General features: G+C 64.7%; 1 protein-coding gene across 2 annotated transcripts; it reads right to left on the bottom strand.

The window, feature by feature from the left end:
• Window positions 1-1,119: 1,119 nt before the first annotated feature.
• PIM1 (Pim-1 proto-oncogene, serine/threonine kinase) lies at window positions 1,120-5,280 on the bottom strand. Of its 2 annotated transcripts, none has more exons than XM_040535640.1 (6): window positions 4,957-5,280; window positions 4,760-4,866; window positions 4,608-4,658; window positions 3,750-4,116; window positions 2,772-2,948; window positions 1,120-2,550 (listed from the first exon to the last, which is right to left on the bottom strand). In XM_040535640.1, exons 1-6 carry the CDS (start codon window positions 5,036-5,038, stop codon window positions 2,393-2,395), a joined length of 942 nt encoding a protein of 313 aa, XP_040391574.1. In that variant the 5' UTR covers window positions 5,039-5,280; the 3' UTR covers window positions 1,120-2,392. The 2 variants fall into 2 exon arrangements, with proteins under 2 accessions (XP_040391574.1, XP_040391575.1); XM_040535641.1 differs by lacking the exon at window positions 1,120-2,550 and adding an exon at window positions 2,558-2,688 and having other exon boundaries at window positions 2,745-2,948; window positions 4,957-5,251.
• Between the last annotated feature and the right edge of the window lie 9,665 nt (window positions 5,281-14,945).

Genomic DNA, 14,945 nt, shown 5'->3' with positions numbered 1-14,945 from the left:
GGAGGAGATGAAAGATGCAGCTGAGAAAAGAGAAGAAAAAAAAAGCAAAACAAACAAACCGAGTTAACGCTTGCTGCTGAAGGCAGAGGTGCAGCAGTGACACAGCGCACGAAGTCACCGCAAAGCTGGGGACGTGGCTGTGGGGCCCCCCAGTCCCCTCGCAGCAGCCCCACGGCTTGGAGAAGAGCTCACCTGGGGTGACCTGGGGAAGGGGCGCGCGCTGGGAGGGGGGTTTTAAGCAAGAAATATGTGGGGTGAGCCAAGGAAAGGATGGCCCTGTTGTGTCAGGTCTGGCCAGGGGTCTGGGTGAGTACTTTGCAGGATGGTCAGTGCCCCTTTCCGTGGGGGCAGGAGCCCTCCAACCCATCACGGTGCCAACCATGGGGGTGGGAACAGGGCTTGAAAATTCTCCTTACGTCAATATAAAAAAAAAAAAAGTCCCAAGCAAAAATTATAATAAAAAAAATTAAAAAAAAAAACAACAAAAAAACAGCCCCAAAACTGAAACGCTGAGGAGCTGGGAAGTGAGCTTGGGCAGTTTGGAGGGTAAAAACTCGAGCGAAGCATTACCGCTGCTGCCTGATAGCGACCGACTTCTCGTAATCCGGAGATCGACTTCCTCTCGCTCGGCGGCGGCCGCAGCCGCGCTGGAGGTGGGGACAGCACGCCGGCGGCTTTCTTCACCCACCCGGCACCCGGCATGCAACGCACGCTCCTCGCTGACAGAGCCGGAGCAACAGGATCCGCGTTACCCAAATTTAATTTGGCTGACAACATCCGGCGTTTCGCAAGGGCACTTTGATGTTTGTTTACTCGCCGGCCCGAGAGCACATGCTCGGCGCGGCCGCCCGCGGATGAATGGAGACGAAAGGGCTCCACACCCCTTTGATCTCTCTCCCAGGAGCTGGAGACGCCCGCGGAGGGCCCAATCCGGCCTTCCCCGTGCTGCTTTGGGACCGGCGAGTCCCGGTTAAGGAGCACTGATTTGGGTCCCGGCCGTGGTGGGCGCTGCCGTTCGCTCGCTCCCTCCTCTCCGCGGGATGCTGGGGACGACGCGGCGCGGTCGCCGGTACCCCCTTCTTCTTCCCTCCCCGCAAGAAAAGGGGTGTCTCCGGGGCATTAAGTGATTTAAGTTTTTATTTAAAACCGCATGTATAAAAAAAATAGGATTTCTGAATTCCCCTGTACAATATTACCTATTAACAAAAACCCGCCGGCTACACACTGGTTACATGGACAGACTCGACAGCGCGGATGACCCCGCTTCAGCACGCACCGGGTCCCCCCCAGGTACCCGTGGGGAACGGCAAAAATCCTCTGCAAACCCCAACGGGCACGTGGCAGGGCACAGGCTGGAGCAGGGCCGCACGCAGGCGGCTGCTGCACGCCACGGCCAGACATCCGACGGAAGCACGAGGTGAAACAGGCACCGGGACGGATGCGGAGGGGAGACCCCAACGGGAACCCGGGGATCAGCAGCTGGAGAAGCAAGGCATGGGTCGGGGACCCACGGGAGTTATAAATAAATAAATAAGTTATCCTAGTGGCTAGGACTCTTCCTTTAAAACAAAACAAAACAAACAAAACAAATCCATGAAAATAAATTAAAAACAAAAACTGGAAGGAAAAAAAAAAGGTAAAATGTTACCATTATTAACAACTGTACATCAAGCTTTGCTCCTGTATAACTCTGTACACACATTTACAGCTCTGTTGGGTTGCATTGTTTGTGCATTCGTGAGGGCACGGGAAGCAAAGAGCCCAAGGAAGAAAGTCCCCAGGAGACGGCGGCACGCTTCGGAGGTGCGGGAGGCGAGACGTCGCCCGCGCGGCTCCCCAGCTCCATCCGCCCGGTTTCCTTTTGCACGGGGAGAAGAAGTAGCTCTACGCCCAGGCGAGTCTCGGAAAAGCAGCAGTGTAGGAAAATTCAAGTATTTCCTCCAGCACAGCCAGGATTGCAACTGAAGGCACTCGAAGACGGTGACGGCAAAGAAGAGAGCTAGTCGGCCGCGGCACTGCCCTGCCCTCCCCCCAGGTCCCCCGGTTGGAGCTTCTCTCGCAGTCAGGGCTCCGATCCTCTCGCAGTCCCAAATTCAGCAGGCCAGGAAGACTCGTGGGAGCCCCCAAAGACAAAAAAAAAAATAAAAAAAATCCAAAAAAACACATTTTTTTTACTGGCAGAACATCAAGTGAGACAGGACCATTCGGTTCAAGTCCGGGACAGCTGGCTTGGGGCGCGGCCACCGGCTCCGGTGGGACCGAGTCTCCGAGTCGGCCGGGTTCTGGAGCGAGCTGTGCGTGCCCCGTGCGACGGTCCCCACCCGGGGCTACGGTCACCAGGAGGAAAGTCCGCTGTCCTTCGCTTCTTAGGGCCGGGAGGGGCAGGGAGCTGTTATTTGCCCGTCTCCTGGAGCAAACTGTGCAGGTGGATCTCCGTCGCCTTCTGGGGGAGGTGGACGCTTTGCATCCAGGAGTGGTTGAAGATGTCTTCGAAGGACGGCCTGTCCGAGGGGCGCAGGGACAAGCACCACCTGATGAGGTGCTGGCACTCTGGGGGAGAGAAACCACCACGGGGTAAGGGGGGGAGGAGGTCAGCACCCGTCCTCCTCCGAGCTACGCCCAAACCCCGCATGGCTTTTGGGGGGTGTCAAGAAGGATGGCACGACGCGTGCCACCAAAAACCCCACCGCCGCCCCACCCGGCTGGTGCCACCCCCGAGGCTCGCGCGCCCGGCGCCGCCTCCCACCGCGCGCCGCGGAGCCGGTGCCCACCTGGAGAGACCCTCTGCCTGAAGTACACCTGGCCCTGCAGGATCTCCTCGTCCTGCTCGAAGGGGATGTCCCCGCACACCATGTCGTAGAGCAGCACGCCCAGGGACCACACGGCCGCCGAGCGCCCGTGGTACCGGTGGTAGCGGATCCACTCCGGCGGGCTGTACACCCGCGTACCTGCGTGGGGACGGTGCCACTCGTCACAAGGATGCTCGCCGCCCCCAAAACCCTTTTTGGGGACCGCGGTTCCTCGCCCGAGCATCTTTAGGGTGGGTGATGGTGAGGCTGGGGGGGGGTGGGGGTGGGTGTGTGTGTGTCACCGTGCGACCCGCCACCCCCCCCCCCCCCGCGCCGCCAGCACGTGACTCTTGTTTACAAACTTTGGGTTGTAAAAAAAAGCCACCGGGGCCGAAAGGGGGCAGCACGGGGCCGGGGAAGGCTGGGAGCCGACCGTTACACGCAAAAATAAAAAATAAAAACCCAAGGGAGGGGGGGGGGGAAACCACGCCTTCCCCCCCCCCCCCCATTGCTCCTTGCCAAAAAAAAAAAAAAAAAAAAGCGAAGCAAACAAGGGGAGCGGAGCAACGCAAGCCCTTCTGCGGCTGCAAACCAGGTTTTGCAACCCCCCCACCCCCCCCCCCGGCAGCTGTTTTGTTTTTGTAGGGCTGCCACCCCCCCCCCCCCCCCCCCGCCCCAGCCCGGAGCACGTTGGTTGGGCGTCTGGGCTGACGCCGGGAGCCGGCTCCCATTTCACAACATCCACCCCGTGCCAAAAAAAAAAAAAAAAAACACCAAAAAAAAAAAAAAAAAAAAAAAAAAAAACAAACACAACTTCGCCGGGCGGCTGGGATCATTGCTGCCCCCCACCCCCCACCCCCCTCCCCGGCTTCTCTCCCCGAGCTGCTGCAATAGGGGAAAAGCCGGCGGCGGCACCCGGCGCGGGTTCGGACGCTGAGCATCCCCGGGGCGCGGTCTCACCGTCGAAATCGGTGTAGACGGTGTCCTTGAGGAGGGCGCCGGAGCCGAAGTCGATGAGCTTGAGCTCGCCGGTGGAGAGGTCGATGAGGATGTTCTCGTCCTTGATGTCGCGGTGCAGGACGCCGCAGCTGTGGCAGTGCCGCACGGCCTCCAGCACCTGGTGGAAGAGCCCCCGCGCCAGCTCCTCGGGCAGGGCGCCGCGCTCCGTGATGAAATCGAAGAGGTCCTGCACCGGATCCGGCCGCTCCAGCACCAGCACGAAGCTGTCGGGACGCTCGAACCAGTCGAGGAGGCGGATGACCCCGCGGAAACCGGAGCCCACCTTCTTCAGCAGCAGGATCTCCATCGGCACACGGGTGCCGCCGGGCTGCGGGGACACACGGCGCGGTCAGACCCGGTGTCCCCCCGCCCGGCCAGGGGGGCTCCGGTGGCCCCCCCAAACCCCACAAGTGCCCCAAGCCAGGGATGCTCCGGTTCCCTCCCCAGCCCACACAGACCAAGGATGCTCCAGTGCCCACCCAAGCGCCCCAAGCCGGGATGCTCCAGTGGCCCCCCAACCCCAAAAATGCCAAGCCAGGGATGTTCCGGTGGCCCCCAACCCCGAAAATGCCCCAAGCCAGAGATGCTCCGGTGGCCCCCTACATACTCCCCCCCCCCCCAGGGGGGCCCTGGCTCCCTCCCCAGCCACCCCCCCCCCCCCCCAAAACAAGGGATGCTCCGGTGCCCCCCCCCAAAGCACCCCCATTACAGGGATGCTCCGCTTCCCTCCTGACTCCCCCCCGCCCAGGGATGCTCCGGTTCCCTCCCCGGTCCCCCCACCCCCCACCCAGGGACCCTCCGGTGCCCCCGCTCACTCACCAGCTCGCCCCACTCGGAGATGCGGTCCCGGGCCACGTGTTTGATGGCCACCTGCGGGGCAAGGACCGGCGGCTGAGCACGGCGCTCGCCCCCCAAGCCGCCACCAACTCCCCCCCGCCTCAATCCCGCCGCTCCCCCCCCCCGCCGCTTACCGGGGCGCTGTCGGAGAGGCGGATACCGGAGTAGACCGAGCCGAAGCCGCCGCTGCCCAGCAGCGGGCCCACCTGGTAGAGCTTCTCCAGCGGCTCCTTCTCCTTCCCTGCGGGCGAGGCACCGGGCATCACCGCGCCGCTCCCCAAACCGGCGCCCAAAACCGAACCGAACCCAACCGAACCCAACCGGGGCTCACCTGGCGGCACCTTACCGGCGTGCAACTCCCCGCCGGGCCCGGAGCGGAGGTGGGCCAACGAATTAATTTTAGAAAGCAGCATCCCGCTCCCGTCCCCCGCCTCCAGGGCCCGAAGCTGACCGGGAGCCAGCGGTGCGGCTCCGGTAACCGGGCAGCGGAGCTGCTGCGGCTGCTGCTGCTGCTGCTGCTGGCAGCCGGGGATGCCCCCGGGCGGGCGGTGGCGGTGGCGGCGGGGGGGGGGGGGTGTCGGTAGCAGGGGGGGGTGGCGGCTGCTCGGCGCGGTGCCGGGCTCCGGTGTGGCGGCGGCGGCCCCGCGCCGGCCGCGGGAGTAGCGGGAGGCGGGGGCGGTCCCGGGAGAGCCGCGGGAGGGGGCGGAGCCTGGCCGGGGCGCGCCGAGAGCCGAGGCCACGCCCACCCCGCGGCCCCTCAGCCAATGGGGCGCGGCCCCGGGCGGAGGGGAGAGCGCGGCGGGCAACGACGTGGCGGGAAGGAAAAGGCGCCAAAGGAGGGGGGGGGGGGGGGGGGGGAAGAATATGGGGAAAGGGGGGGGGGAGCGGGGAGGGGGAGGGGGCCCTGCGGGTTGGGGCCGGGCGGCCCCGTGGCGGCGGGGCGCTGTGAGGGGATGGGGGGGGGGGAGGGGGCGGCTGGGCTGGTGTGGTGTCGTGAGGGGTCGGGGGGGACAGGGCATCGCCAGGGGCTCATGGTGTCCTGAGGGGGGACAGGGTGTCCTGAGGGGGGACAGGGTGTCCTGAGGAGGGTCACAGAATCACACAGTCATTAGGGTTGGAGAAGCCCTCCAGGATCACCTGGTCCAACCGTCCCCTACCACCGCTGTCACCCACTGAACCGTGTCCCCAAGCACCACGTCCAACCTCTCCTTGAACACCCCCAGGGACGGGGACTCCACCACCTCCCTGGGCAACCCGTCCCAACGCCTGACCGCTCTTTCTGAGCAGAAATGTCTCCTCATTTCCCACCCGAACCTCCCCTGGCACAGCTTGAGGCCGTTCCCTCAGGTCCTATCCCTGGTTATGTGTGAGAAGAGGCCGACCCCCAGCTCCCCACACCTTCCTCTCAGGCAGTCGGAGAGAGCAATGAGGTCTGCCCTGACATGGCATCATCAGGGGAGACATGGCGTTAGCGGGGATATGGCTTTTTCAGGGGTGACAGGGCATCGTCAAGGTTGACATGGCATCCTGAGGGGTAACAGGGTGTCCTCAGGTGTGACACGGCGTCCTGAGGGGGGACATGGCATCCTGAGGGGGACACCCAGCCGTGGCAGGGCTGACAGGTGCGCCCCCCACCATCTCGCACCAACTGGGAACCCAACGCGTGCCCAGGTGCCACCAGCCCCTGCCGGGACCGGCCGAGGGACGCACGGGGTCGGAGGCACCAATCTGTCCGCCCGGCCTCACCCTTCCCAGCTGTGCAATGGGAATAACCCCGACGGGGTGGATTTGGGATGCTGGCTGCCCACCAGCTCTCTTCCCATCCATCTGGTGGCATCGCAGCTCTTCCCCTTCTCCAATTCCAGCGAAAAACCCCAAAGCAGCTCCAGCCTATTAATATTATTATTATTTGCATTAAATTTTGCAATTTTCTGGCTCTCGCAGCCTCTCCCGGCCGCCCCGCACCATCACAGCCTTTACTTCATCGCTTCCTACGAACCGCGGGCGAACCAGAGCCTGAACTTTTCCCTTTTCTAGTAAAAGTGGAGGTTCCAGCTGGGGGCTCTTGACTAACAGCCTTTTTTTCTTTTTTTTTTTTTTTTTTTTTCCCTTTTCTTTTCCGCAGAAGTCACTGGCTGAAATGCTCCGCCGAGTTCCAGAGATAAGATAAATAATTTACTGGATGGAGGTTTCTGATTACTCACTCTGTTAGCATGTAGAGCAAAGAGCTCCGGCCGCTGGGAGCTGCGCTGCTCCAGCCGGAGCCCATCTGGGCTCCTGCGCCCGAGCGGGACCGAGGAGTTCCCAGCATCCCACACATACTTGTGGGATGAATTGCCGAAATTGAATGGGTTTTACTGGAAATGCTGGTGAGCGCCGGGCTCTTTTAGTATTTCTTTTAAAATAAAAACGCCAGGACGCCACCCAACCCAACCCGAGAGCTGCGCGCGGGCGATGCTCGCTCCCTCTCTGAGACTCCTTGGGAGACGCAGCGCATCCTCCCGCACGGGTGGGACCCCCCGAGCCTGGCTTCTGCCCCGTAGGTGACATCCCTGCTTCGGGAAAGTGCGGAGAAATCCGTCACAGCCTCTCTCCCTTTTGTTGCTTTTATTTTTTGTTGTTATTGTTGTTATTGTTTTTCGGGGTGATGCAAGCTCGGGGTGGAGCAGAGGGCGGGTGGCGCGTTTCTCCTGCCTTATTCCCACCCGAAAGCCTGGGCAGGCTGGGGACGACTGGTTCTGCGAGTCAGCGCTCAGCCATGGGACCGAGTGACTCAGCATCTGCCCCAAACTCATTACCAGATTCCTTGCCCCGATGATGAAAGGTGCCACACGGGCTGCCCTGGAAACAGGCTGTGTATTTACAAACAGGGCTCACCCCGGGAGCAGCAGGGCTTTCCTGGGGGCTGCCTTCCTCTGACCTCCTCCAGAGCCGCCGGGGAGGCTCAGCCTCTTCCTCGCCCTGCCCAAACTGCTCATTAGCGTCGAGGGGAGCAGCGCGTCTCGCAACCCAGATGGTTTGGGGCCAGATCATTGCCGTGCGTGAGCCTTGCCCGAGCGGCGATTTCCTGGGCGCTGAGCGGCACCCCTTCCTGCGGGCCCGGAGGGCTGGCACCCCGTCTTGGGGGCGATGGGGAGGCATTTCCCCATGTGGGGCACGGCACGCTGCCCTGTTTCCCAACCGTATCCATCTCCTCCCAGAATAACCCCCCCCAGCCACATCTCCGGTTCCCAGAAGACCCCAAGCAGGGCTGGGAGCCGGCTGTTCCCCCAGAGCCCAGCCCACGAGCTCACTTCTCCCTCCCGCCAACCCCAGGCGACGCCGTTGGGATGTGTCAGACATTCAGGTTAACACGAAGCCAACCTCATCCTCCTTTGCCTTCCTCTGGAGGAATCACCTTTTCCCCCAACCCTCTTCCGCTTACTGAAAGCCATCGGGCGCGGCAGAGCACCCCGCACCTCCCAGCGTGCGTGGGCACACGGCCGGCCCTATGCAGGTGGCCCCAAGAGCCGGGCACCAGCATCCCCAGCCCATGCTGGCTCTTTCCACCCCTGGGTCGAACCCGAGGCTCGGCAGGAGCCCCGGGTGCAGCTCTGGGAGGAGGTTACGTGGGGCTGCAAGGACAAAAAGCCCGAGGGACCCACGCCGGGGAGAAGCAGGACCCCGGGGTGCACGTGGGGCTGGTGGCGGGTCTGCGGGAGAGCGGCTCCCAGCAGACATCAGAAGATCGGTTCTCAGCCTGCAAACAATCCCGGCAGCTTTCGGGCTCTTCAGCGGCATTCCAGTCTAACCAGGGCTGCCTTGCATGATAATCAGGCTTAATTACTGCTTTATCGCTTGATTGCTGTGCTGGGCCCTTGGAGCTGCAGCCTGGCTTTCTCAGTTTACTTTTTGTGTTTCCTCCTCTCGCCTCCCGCCCTTCCCTGCTGGCACAATTAGCAAATAGGTGACGGTGGGGAGGGCCAGGGCAGTACCCGGGCTGAGAGAGGGGCAATTCCCTGCTCTCGCTGGGGCGTGGGGGAAGCAGATCTGCACCCTCCGGAGGAGGTTTCCCCCATAAGCACGGACAAGACAGCGGGGTCGGAGGCAGGCGGCAGGGAGCACAACCCCGTACCAGCCCCGCGAGCATCCCCCTGCGGAGGGGCCGGCCGGGGCACCCCTGCGGGAGGGAGGGGAGGACGATTACCGCCGTGACACAGAAAGGCTGCGGTTTTCCTCGCATGAGCTTTGAGTCACGGCGTGACCTTGGCTGCGCCTGCCCGTGGCTCGCGGCCGCTGGGGCTCAGTTGCCCGCAGAACCGGCTGGCCCAGGGCGTGGGGCGAGCCCGCGCTCCGAGCGGCGTCGCCGCCTCGCCAGGCGTTGGGAAAGCCCGAAACCGCCGCGCACGGGGCCAGAAAAGGTGCTGCCACCCCGCAGCGAGCGATCCCTCCCCAGAAGGGGCGCGGGAGCTGCCCTCGGCCGGGCATTTTGGGACATCCCCCCCTGCTGCGTTTGGGGCATCCCCAGCCTGCTGTCGCCTTCCTGAGGTCACCCAAAACGTGCCCCGGTGTCTCACCGGCGATGCTGGGAGTGCCATGAGACGTGTACACGATCCCCGGTGCCACCGCGGTGCCGGGGACAGGCACTGCCCCGCAGGATGCGGCCGAGCCCAGGGCGGATGCCCCCCAAAATATCGTGGTCCGTGGGGCTCCAGCGCTGGCTGGGGGCCGCATCCCTCCCCACCCAACCTCTGGGTCCTGGGGTCCCCCAGACCTTCTGGGACCCCAAAACAGCGGCGACAGCTTGGGACACGCACGTCCCATCCCGGGACTGGCATCCCCCGGCTAAACCAGCACCTTTGGGTGCCGCTCCCCAGCAGCCGGGCGCCTTGGCCCCGGCTGGGAGCAGGGCGGGAGGAGGAGAGGCCGCGGGAATTTGGTCTTTTCATCCCTTTTCGAGTTTTTCCTCCCTCGCCGCTGCTCGCTTTTTAGCGCGGGCTTTTTGGGAGAGGTGCGCGTGGAGCCGGCAGCATGGCTAATCTGCTTTGTGAATGGAGCCGCACGGGGGGCGGCCGAGGGGATGGGGAGGTGGGGAGAGCCACATTTTTGGGATTCCTTCATCTGGGTGGGCTCCTTCTCCCCAGACTCTCAGGATGTGGGAAATGGAAGATGAAAGGCGCTGCATTTCCAGCCTCTCGGGTTACAATGTCTAAAGCAGAAAAAGGGTGGCTGGGGGTGGTGGTGGTGGGGGGGGGGGGGATGCTACAGGGAAACCTGGGTTGGGAAATGGCCCCGGCGAGATTTGGGGCAGGGAAGGGGGCGGCTGGGGCCGAGCCGCTCGTGTTTCACATCACGTCAGGCCTGAGGAATTTCCTCTGCTCTGGGGGTGCCTCGCAGAGAAAGGGGGAGGCTTTAAGGTTAGCCGGGGATGAATAATAGCCAAGAGGCGACGGATTAAAAGTGTTACCCGGGGACTGCTGTTTACAAGCAAAACCCTCTCGCCGAGCGGAGCGGAGGGGAGCGAGGGGCTCGTCGGGGCGGCGCGGGGCACGAAGCCACGTGCTGCGGGGGTCCTGGGGCCGGGCACCACCCACGGCCCCTCCGGAGGGGAAAATCCTCGTGCCACCCACTGGGTGCCCTGGGACGGGGCCAGGAGAGGGGCAGGAGCGGGGAAGCAGCACCCGAGGCTTTGGGCGCAGGGTTTGTGCCGTGCCGGGGCACGGAGCAGCCCCAGGACCTCCCGGTGTCATCCCACAACCTCGCGGGCCCGGGTCCTGTCCCCATTCCCTTCGGTTTCATTTCCCTTTTATTCTCATTTCGGGTGATGCAAGGTCAAGGTGGAACAGAGGGGAAGGAAGTGCAGTCCTCCTGTTGTCAGCCCCTGTTAGCCTCTGCCTCGGACACGACGGCCGCGCAGGGACGGTGGCGGGGTGGGAACGCAGCCCCAGGCTGGGCGCGGGGATGCTGCGGGATCAGCCCCGGCTGCCTGCCCTGGGGTGGCAGGGACACGCCACAAGGCGCCGTCCCACGCAGGGGGGGACCCAGCACCGTGCCCAGAGGCTCAGGATCCGTCCCGGTGGCATCACCTGGGGGGAAAGGACACAAAAACCCAGCTGCAGCCCAGGCTCCCTTGCACCCCCAGCAGAACTGCTCCCTTCCGCAGAGCCTTTCCGTGGGGACAGCACCTTTTTAAGAGGATAAAGGTGATTTTACCCGGCTCCCCGCTTCCCCTGCCGCCCTGCCCAGCCTATCCCCAGGTACATTCCTGGCATTGCTCCGGCCAGGAGGGCAGGGAGGGCGCTGACCCTCCGAGCATGGGAAAAATGCCTCGTCTGCCCGCGGGAGCGGAGGTGCAAACAGCGCGGGGTGAGGAGGTCAGCGGGGAAATCCCTTTCATCTTTTCCCGGGGTTTTGGCGGACACGCGGCCGGGAGAGCGCGGGAGGGAGCGAGGGAGGGAGGGGGGGAGAGGGTTTTGTCTGCGGCCGCTGCGGGGCCGGAGGCTGGGGAGGCTGCGTCGCCACGTGGGGAGGTCGGAGCGGCGATGGGAAGGATGCAGGAGGTGCCGGGCAGTTATTTAGCTTTGGGATCTGTCCCTTTGCACAGATCTGGGGCTCTGGGTGCTGGGCGAAGCTGGAGCAGGGAGCTGGAGCTTGGAGAAATCCCGCTGGAAATCCAGCCCCGTGTCCGCGAGGCAGCCTGCGGGTTGGGAGCAGGGCTCGGGAGCAGCCCTGGCACCGGACCTGGGCCGTACGCAGCCCCCGGGGCCACCCGCGCTGTCCTCTCGCCGTCGCTTGTTGGCCAAAGGAGGAGTCCCCAGCACAGCCCTGCCCCGCACACGGAGCCGGATCCCGCCTGGCTTCCAGGAATCGGGGCTGTGGGTGACAGCTGGCGCCTGGGGTGGCATCGGCGTGTCCGAACGCACCCGGGTCCCGCGGCGCCCGGCTCCCCGTGAAACCCGGGGACTCCTGCAGCACCCAGGGATTTCCCTTGCCCGGCCACATGGCGAGGGATTCTCCTGCATGCACAAAGCAGATGGCAAAACGCGGCCTAACGAGATCAGCCATTAGTCTGCGCTTTGCTTCCCAATCGCATAATCACGCAATTATTCTTGGTATCGGGGCGGAGCGGGGCCCCGGTCCCTGCTCGCTCCTGGGGCACCGCGGCGACGACGGGTCGGCTCCCTCGGAGCACAACAGGAGCACGCCCAGCCCAGCGACTCCCAGTTTCCACCAGTAAGAGGCAACAGGGCCGGCACTGGGGCATCGCCCTACTGCTGCGCGGTGCCGCCGCGCGCCCCGCACTCTACCCGGGGCCGCCTCCTCCCCGGCACCGCGGCCGCTCTTCGGGGCAGAGGAAACGGGGGAAAAATCTCGCGTTTTCGGGGCGGCGTGTGCGGCCGGCGGCCCCGAATTCCTGCGCGGCACCGGCGCGGCCCTGTTATCAGCAGGCGCGGGCTGTTTGCTGGAAAAGGGCGGCAGCGGGGCCGGGTGACCCCACACTTCCTTCCTTTCTTGGAAGCCGCTCTCTCCGAGCGTGACGCTCGCGCGCTGATAACCGGCTGCTTTCACAACACGGGGCCGGGGCTGCTCCCGCTCTGCGCCCTCCACGCACCCGCTCCCTGCCTCAGTTTCCCCCTTCCGCCTCCTCGCCCCTCTCCCGGTCCCCCCCTGCCCCGTGGGTGGCTGCGGGACCCCTGCAAGGCGCGGGATGGCACAGGGGCAGCTCGAGGGCTTCGTGGTGTCCCCGTGCCATTGCCGGGTGGCTCCTGGTTGGGGCCGGGGCTGAGCAGCCCCTGCTGCTGCTGCAAGCGCTGGTGGTGGTGGAGATCAGGGGCAGCATCCCCAGGCCAGGACCACGAGCCCTGGCCGCTCCCTGGATGCTGTTTGGCAGCTCCTGGAGCCGCTCGGAGCCAGGCTGGTGACAGCAGGGTTTGGTCCTCGGCTCGTGCTGGGCGCTGAGCAGCTCACGTCCCCCCTAAACCCTCTCTGGTGCCCGCAGCACCGGCACCAAGGGACCCCCCGAGGGCATCGACACCCCCGATGCAACGGGTGGAGGCTGGAGGCGAGGCCGCGGCTCCGGCGTCCTCCCCGCGAGGCCGGAGCGGGGCCGAACGCGGCTCCCCCGCCTTATCGGGGCCGAGCGAGGAGGAAGTTTGCAGGGTGGATTCCAGCAGGCAGGTAAACAGCAACCAGATGGGGCCCAGATACCTGCCCGGAGACACCCGCCGAGCCGGGTTTGCACAGCCTGGCCACTTATTTGCTCTGGGGACGGCTTTTCCCTCCGTCGGACGTCAGCAGCGGGGCCGGGACGTCACCGCAGCAGCCCGGCCGGGCTCCTCCGTCACCGGCCTGGCCGGGTGCCTGCATCCAGGGTGGCACCGTGGGGCTGGGGGGGCGGGGGCTGCGTGGCACCACGACCCCCTGGGAGCCGCATCTCCCAGAGCCGGCGCTCAGGGCGATGCTCATGCCGTGGCCAAAAGGACTCGGGGTGCGTTTGGGGTCGCATGGGCACCAGCAGCGCTGGGATGTGGGGGGTGACAGGATGAGAGGTCCTGGCCCCTCCCTGGACCATTTTGGGGCATTTTCCCCCACGGTGGGTTGGCAGCGGCAGGCGCCAGGCGTGCCGTGGCACACGCGCGGCTGCGCCTCGCGCCCAGCCCTGGCCCGCAGCGCCGGCGGGATGCTCCCAGCCCCGGTTGCGAGATCCTGGCTTGGCTCATCTGGCTCGCCCGGCTCCTCCTGCCACCCCTGGCAGCCCCGTCCGTGCTCTGGATGGGCAAAAACTGAGGAAAATGGGGGAAACCGAGGCAGCAGGAGGTGCGGGACCGATGCAGGGACGTGGAGGGGAGGACACCGGGCAGGTGGAGCACCTGGGCAGGCTGAGCCACCGCCAAGCATCCCCCATCCATCAGACCACGGCATCTCGGGAGTCCTGAGGCGTTACTCGAAGCCGTCTGCATCTCTCCCATCCGGCGGATGCTGCTGCGGGGTTTCTCCTTCCAGGTCTCCACCTCCTCATCCCCTCCACCTCTCCCATCCCTGCAGCCCCTGTCCCCGAGGTGGGGCCAGCTCTGGGGCGCAGCACCCACCGCGGCATCGCCCATGGGTCCCTGGGCTTGGCACGGTGCTGGTGAGTAAATGCGGAGCCCAGAGGGGTTCTGGCTTCACGGGGCGAGCGTCCGTGTGCTGCTGCTCCGTTTCCCTGCTGAGGCAAGGAGGGGACCGGCGGGTCGGGACCCTGGGGAGAGCCCAGCAGCTGCTCGGAGCCCGTGTTTGCTGTGTCAGAAAGAAAAGCCGTAAATTCACCCGGTTTAATTGAAAGCCGGTGCTGTGGGTTTGGCTTAATCCGCCCTCCTCCTCCTCCCTCATTAGATAACGTCTCGCTGAAACCACTTTGCAAACTCACAGCATTCCTGCGTGCTGAGCCCGGGGGCAGCCGCCGGGCCGTGGCCCCGCCGCACCGCGCTCATCCTGCCCCGCTCCAGTCCAAAGCATGTGGGGAGAACGGACCCGCTGGGGGAGAACGGACCCGCTCGTGACGTGGATGGGGATGGGACGGGGATGCTGCGGGTGGTGGGAGAGGGATGCAGCGAGGTGCAGGGGTGAGCAAAGGCCAGCAGAAGAAACAGCCTCGTGGGGCTGGCAGGAGTGGGATTGGGTTCATTTAGGGGAAAAAAAAAAAAAAAAAAGATTTCTCCGAGCCTTTGAAAGGGCAAAAAAAGGTCTCTGGGAGTGGATTCAAAGGGCTCAGATTGGAAAGATAAGGGGAAATGTTTAGGGCGGGGGCAACCCAGCCGGATGCGATGCGTCCAAAAAAAGAAAGCGTGGGTACCCTCCGTGCCCAGCAGCGCCGTGTTGGCACCGCTCCCCCCGGCCCCGTGCCCGGGGAAACCGAGGCACAGAGAGGGGCAGGGCTGGGGGCACCCAGGGCGGGGGGGGGGCTTGGGGCCGTTCCTCTTTGGGTTTCTTCAGAAGCAGCCGGAGAGGAAACTCGCAGGTTGCGGAGAGGCCGGTTTGCTGGCAGCGCGCTTCTCGCTAACTACCCACGCTCTTCGTCACCCGTCCCCATCATCCTCCCTGCCCAGGGCCACCCATATGGGGAGGGGGGGAAGGGGGGGTCCCCGCTGCGTCCCCCGTCCTCGGCACCCGGCTCAGGGGGAAGTTTGCTTTGGGAGGGGAGTTCAGCGGCAGGGCAGGGATGGCGGGGGCCGTCGGGGTGTCCCCCGCGCCGCTGACCTGCGAGGAATGCCGTGAGTCACGGGGAAGGCATCCCCGCTCCGCCGGCACGCTCGCGGCCCTTGGCACGGCACGCTCCGGGGACGACAGCTCCAGGGTTTTAGG

This window comes from Cygnus olor, chromosome 24 (genome assembly GCF_009769625.2).
Source record: "Cygnus olor isolate bCygOlo1 chromosome 24, bCygOlo1.pri.v2, whole genome shotgun sequence".
In the NCBI taxonomy this organism is placed as follows: domain Eukaryota; kingdom Metazoa; phylum Chordata; class Aves; order Anseriformes; family Anatidae; genus Cygnus; species Cygnus olor.
Note: the sequence above shows the minus strand (reverse complement) of the source record. Positions and strands in the feature narration are given on the sequence as shown.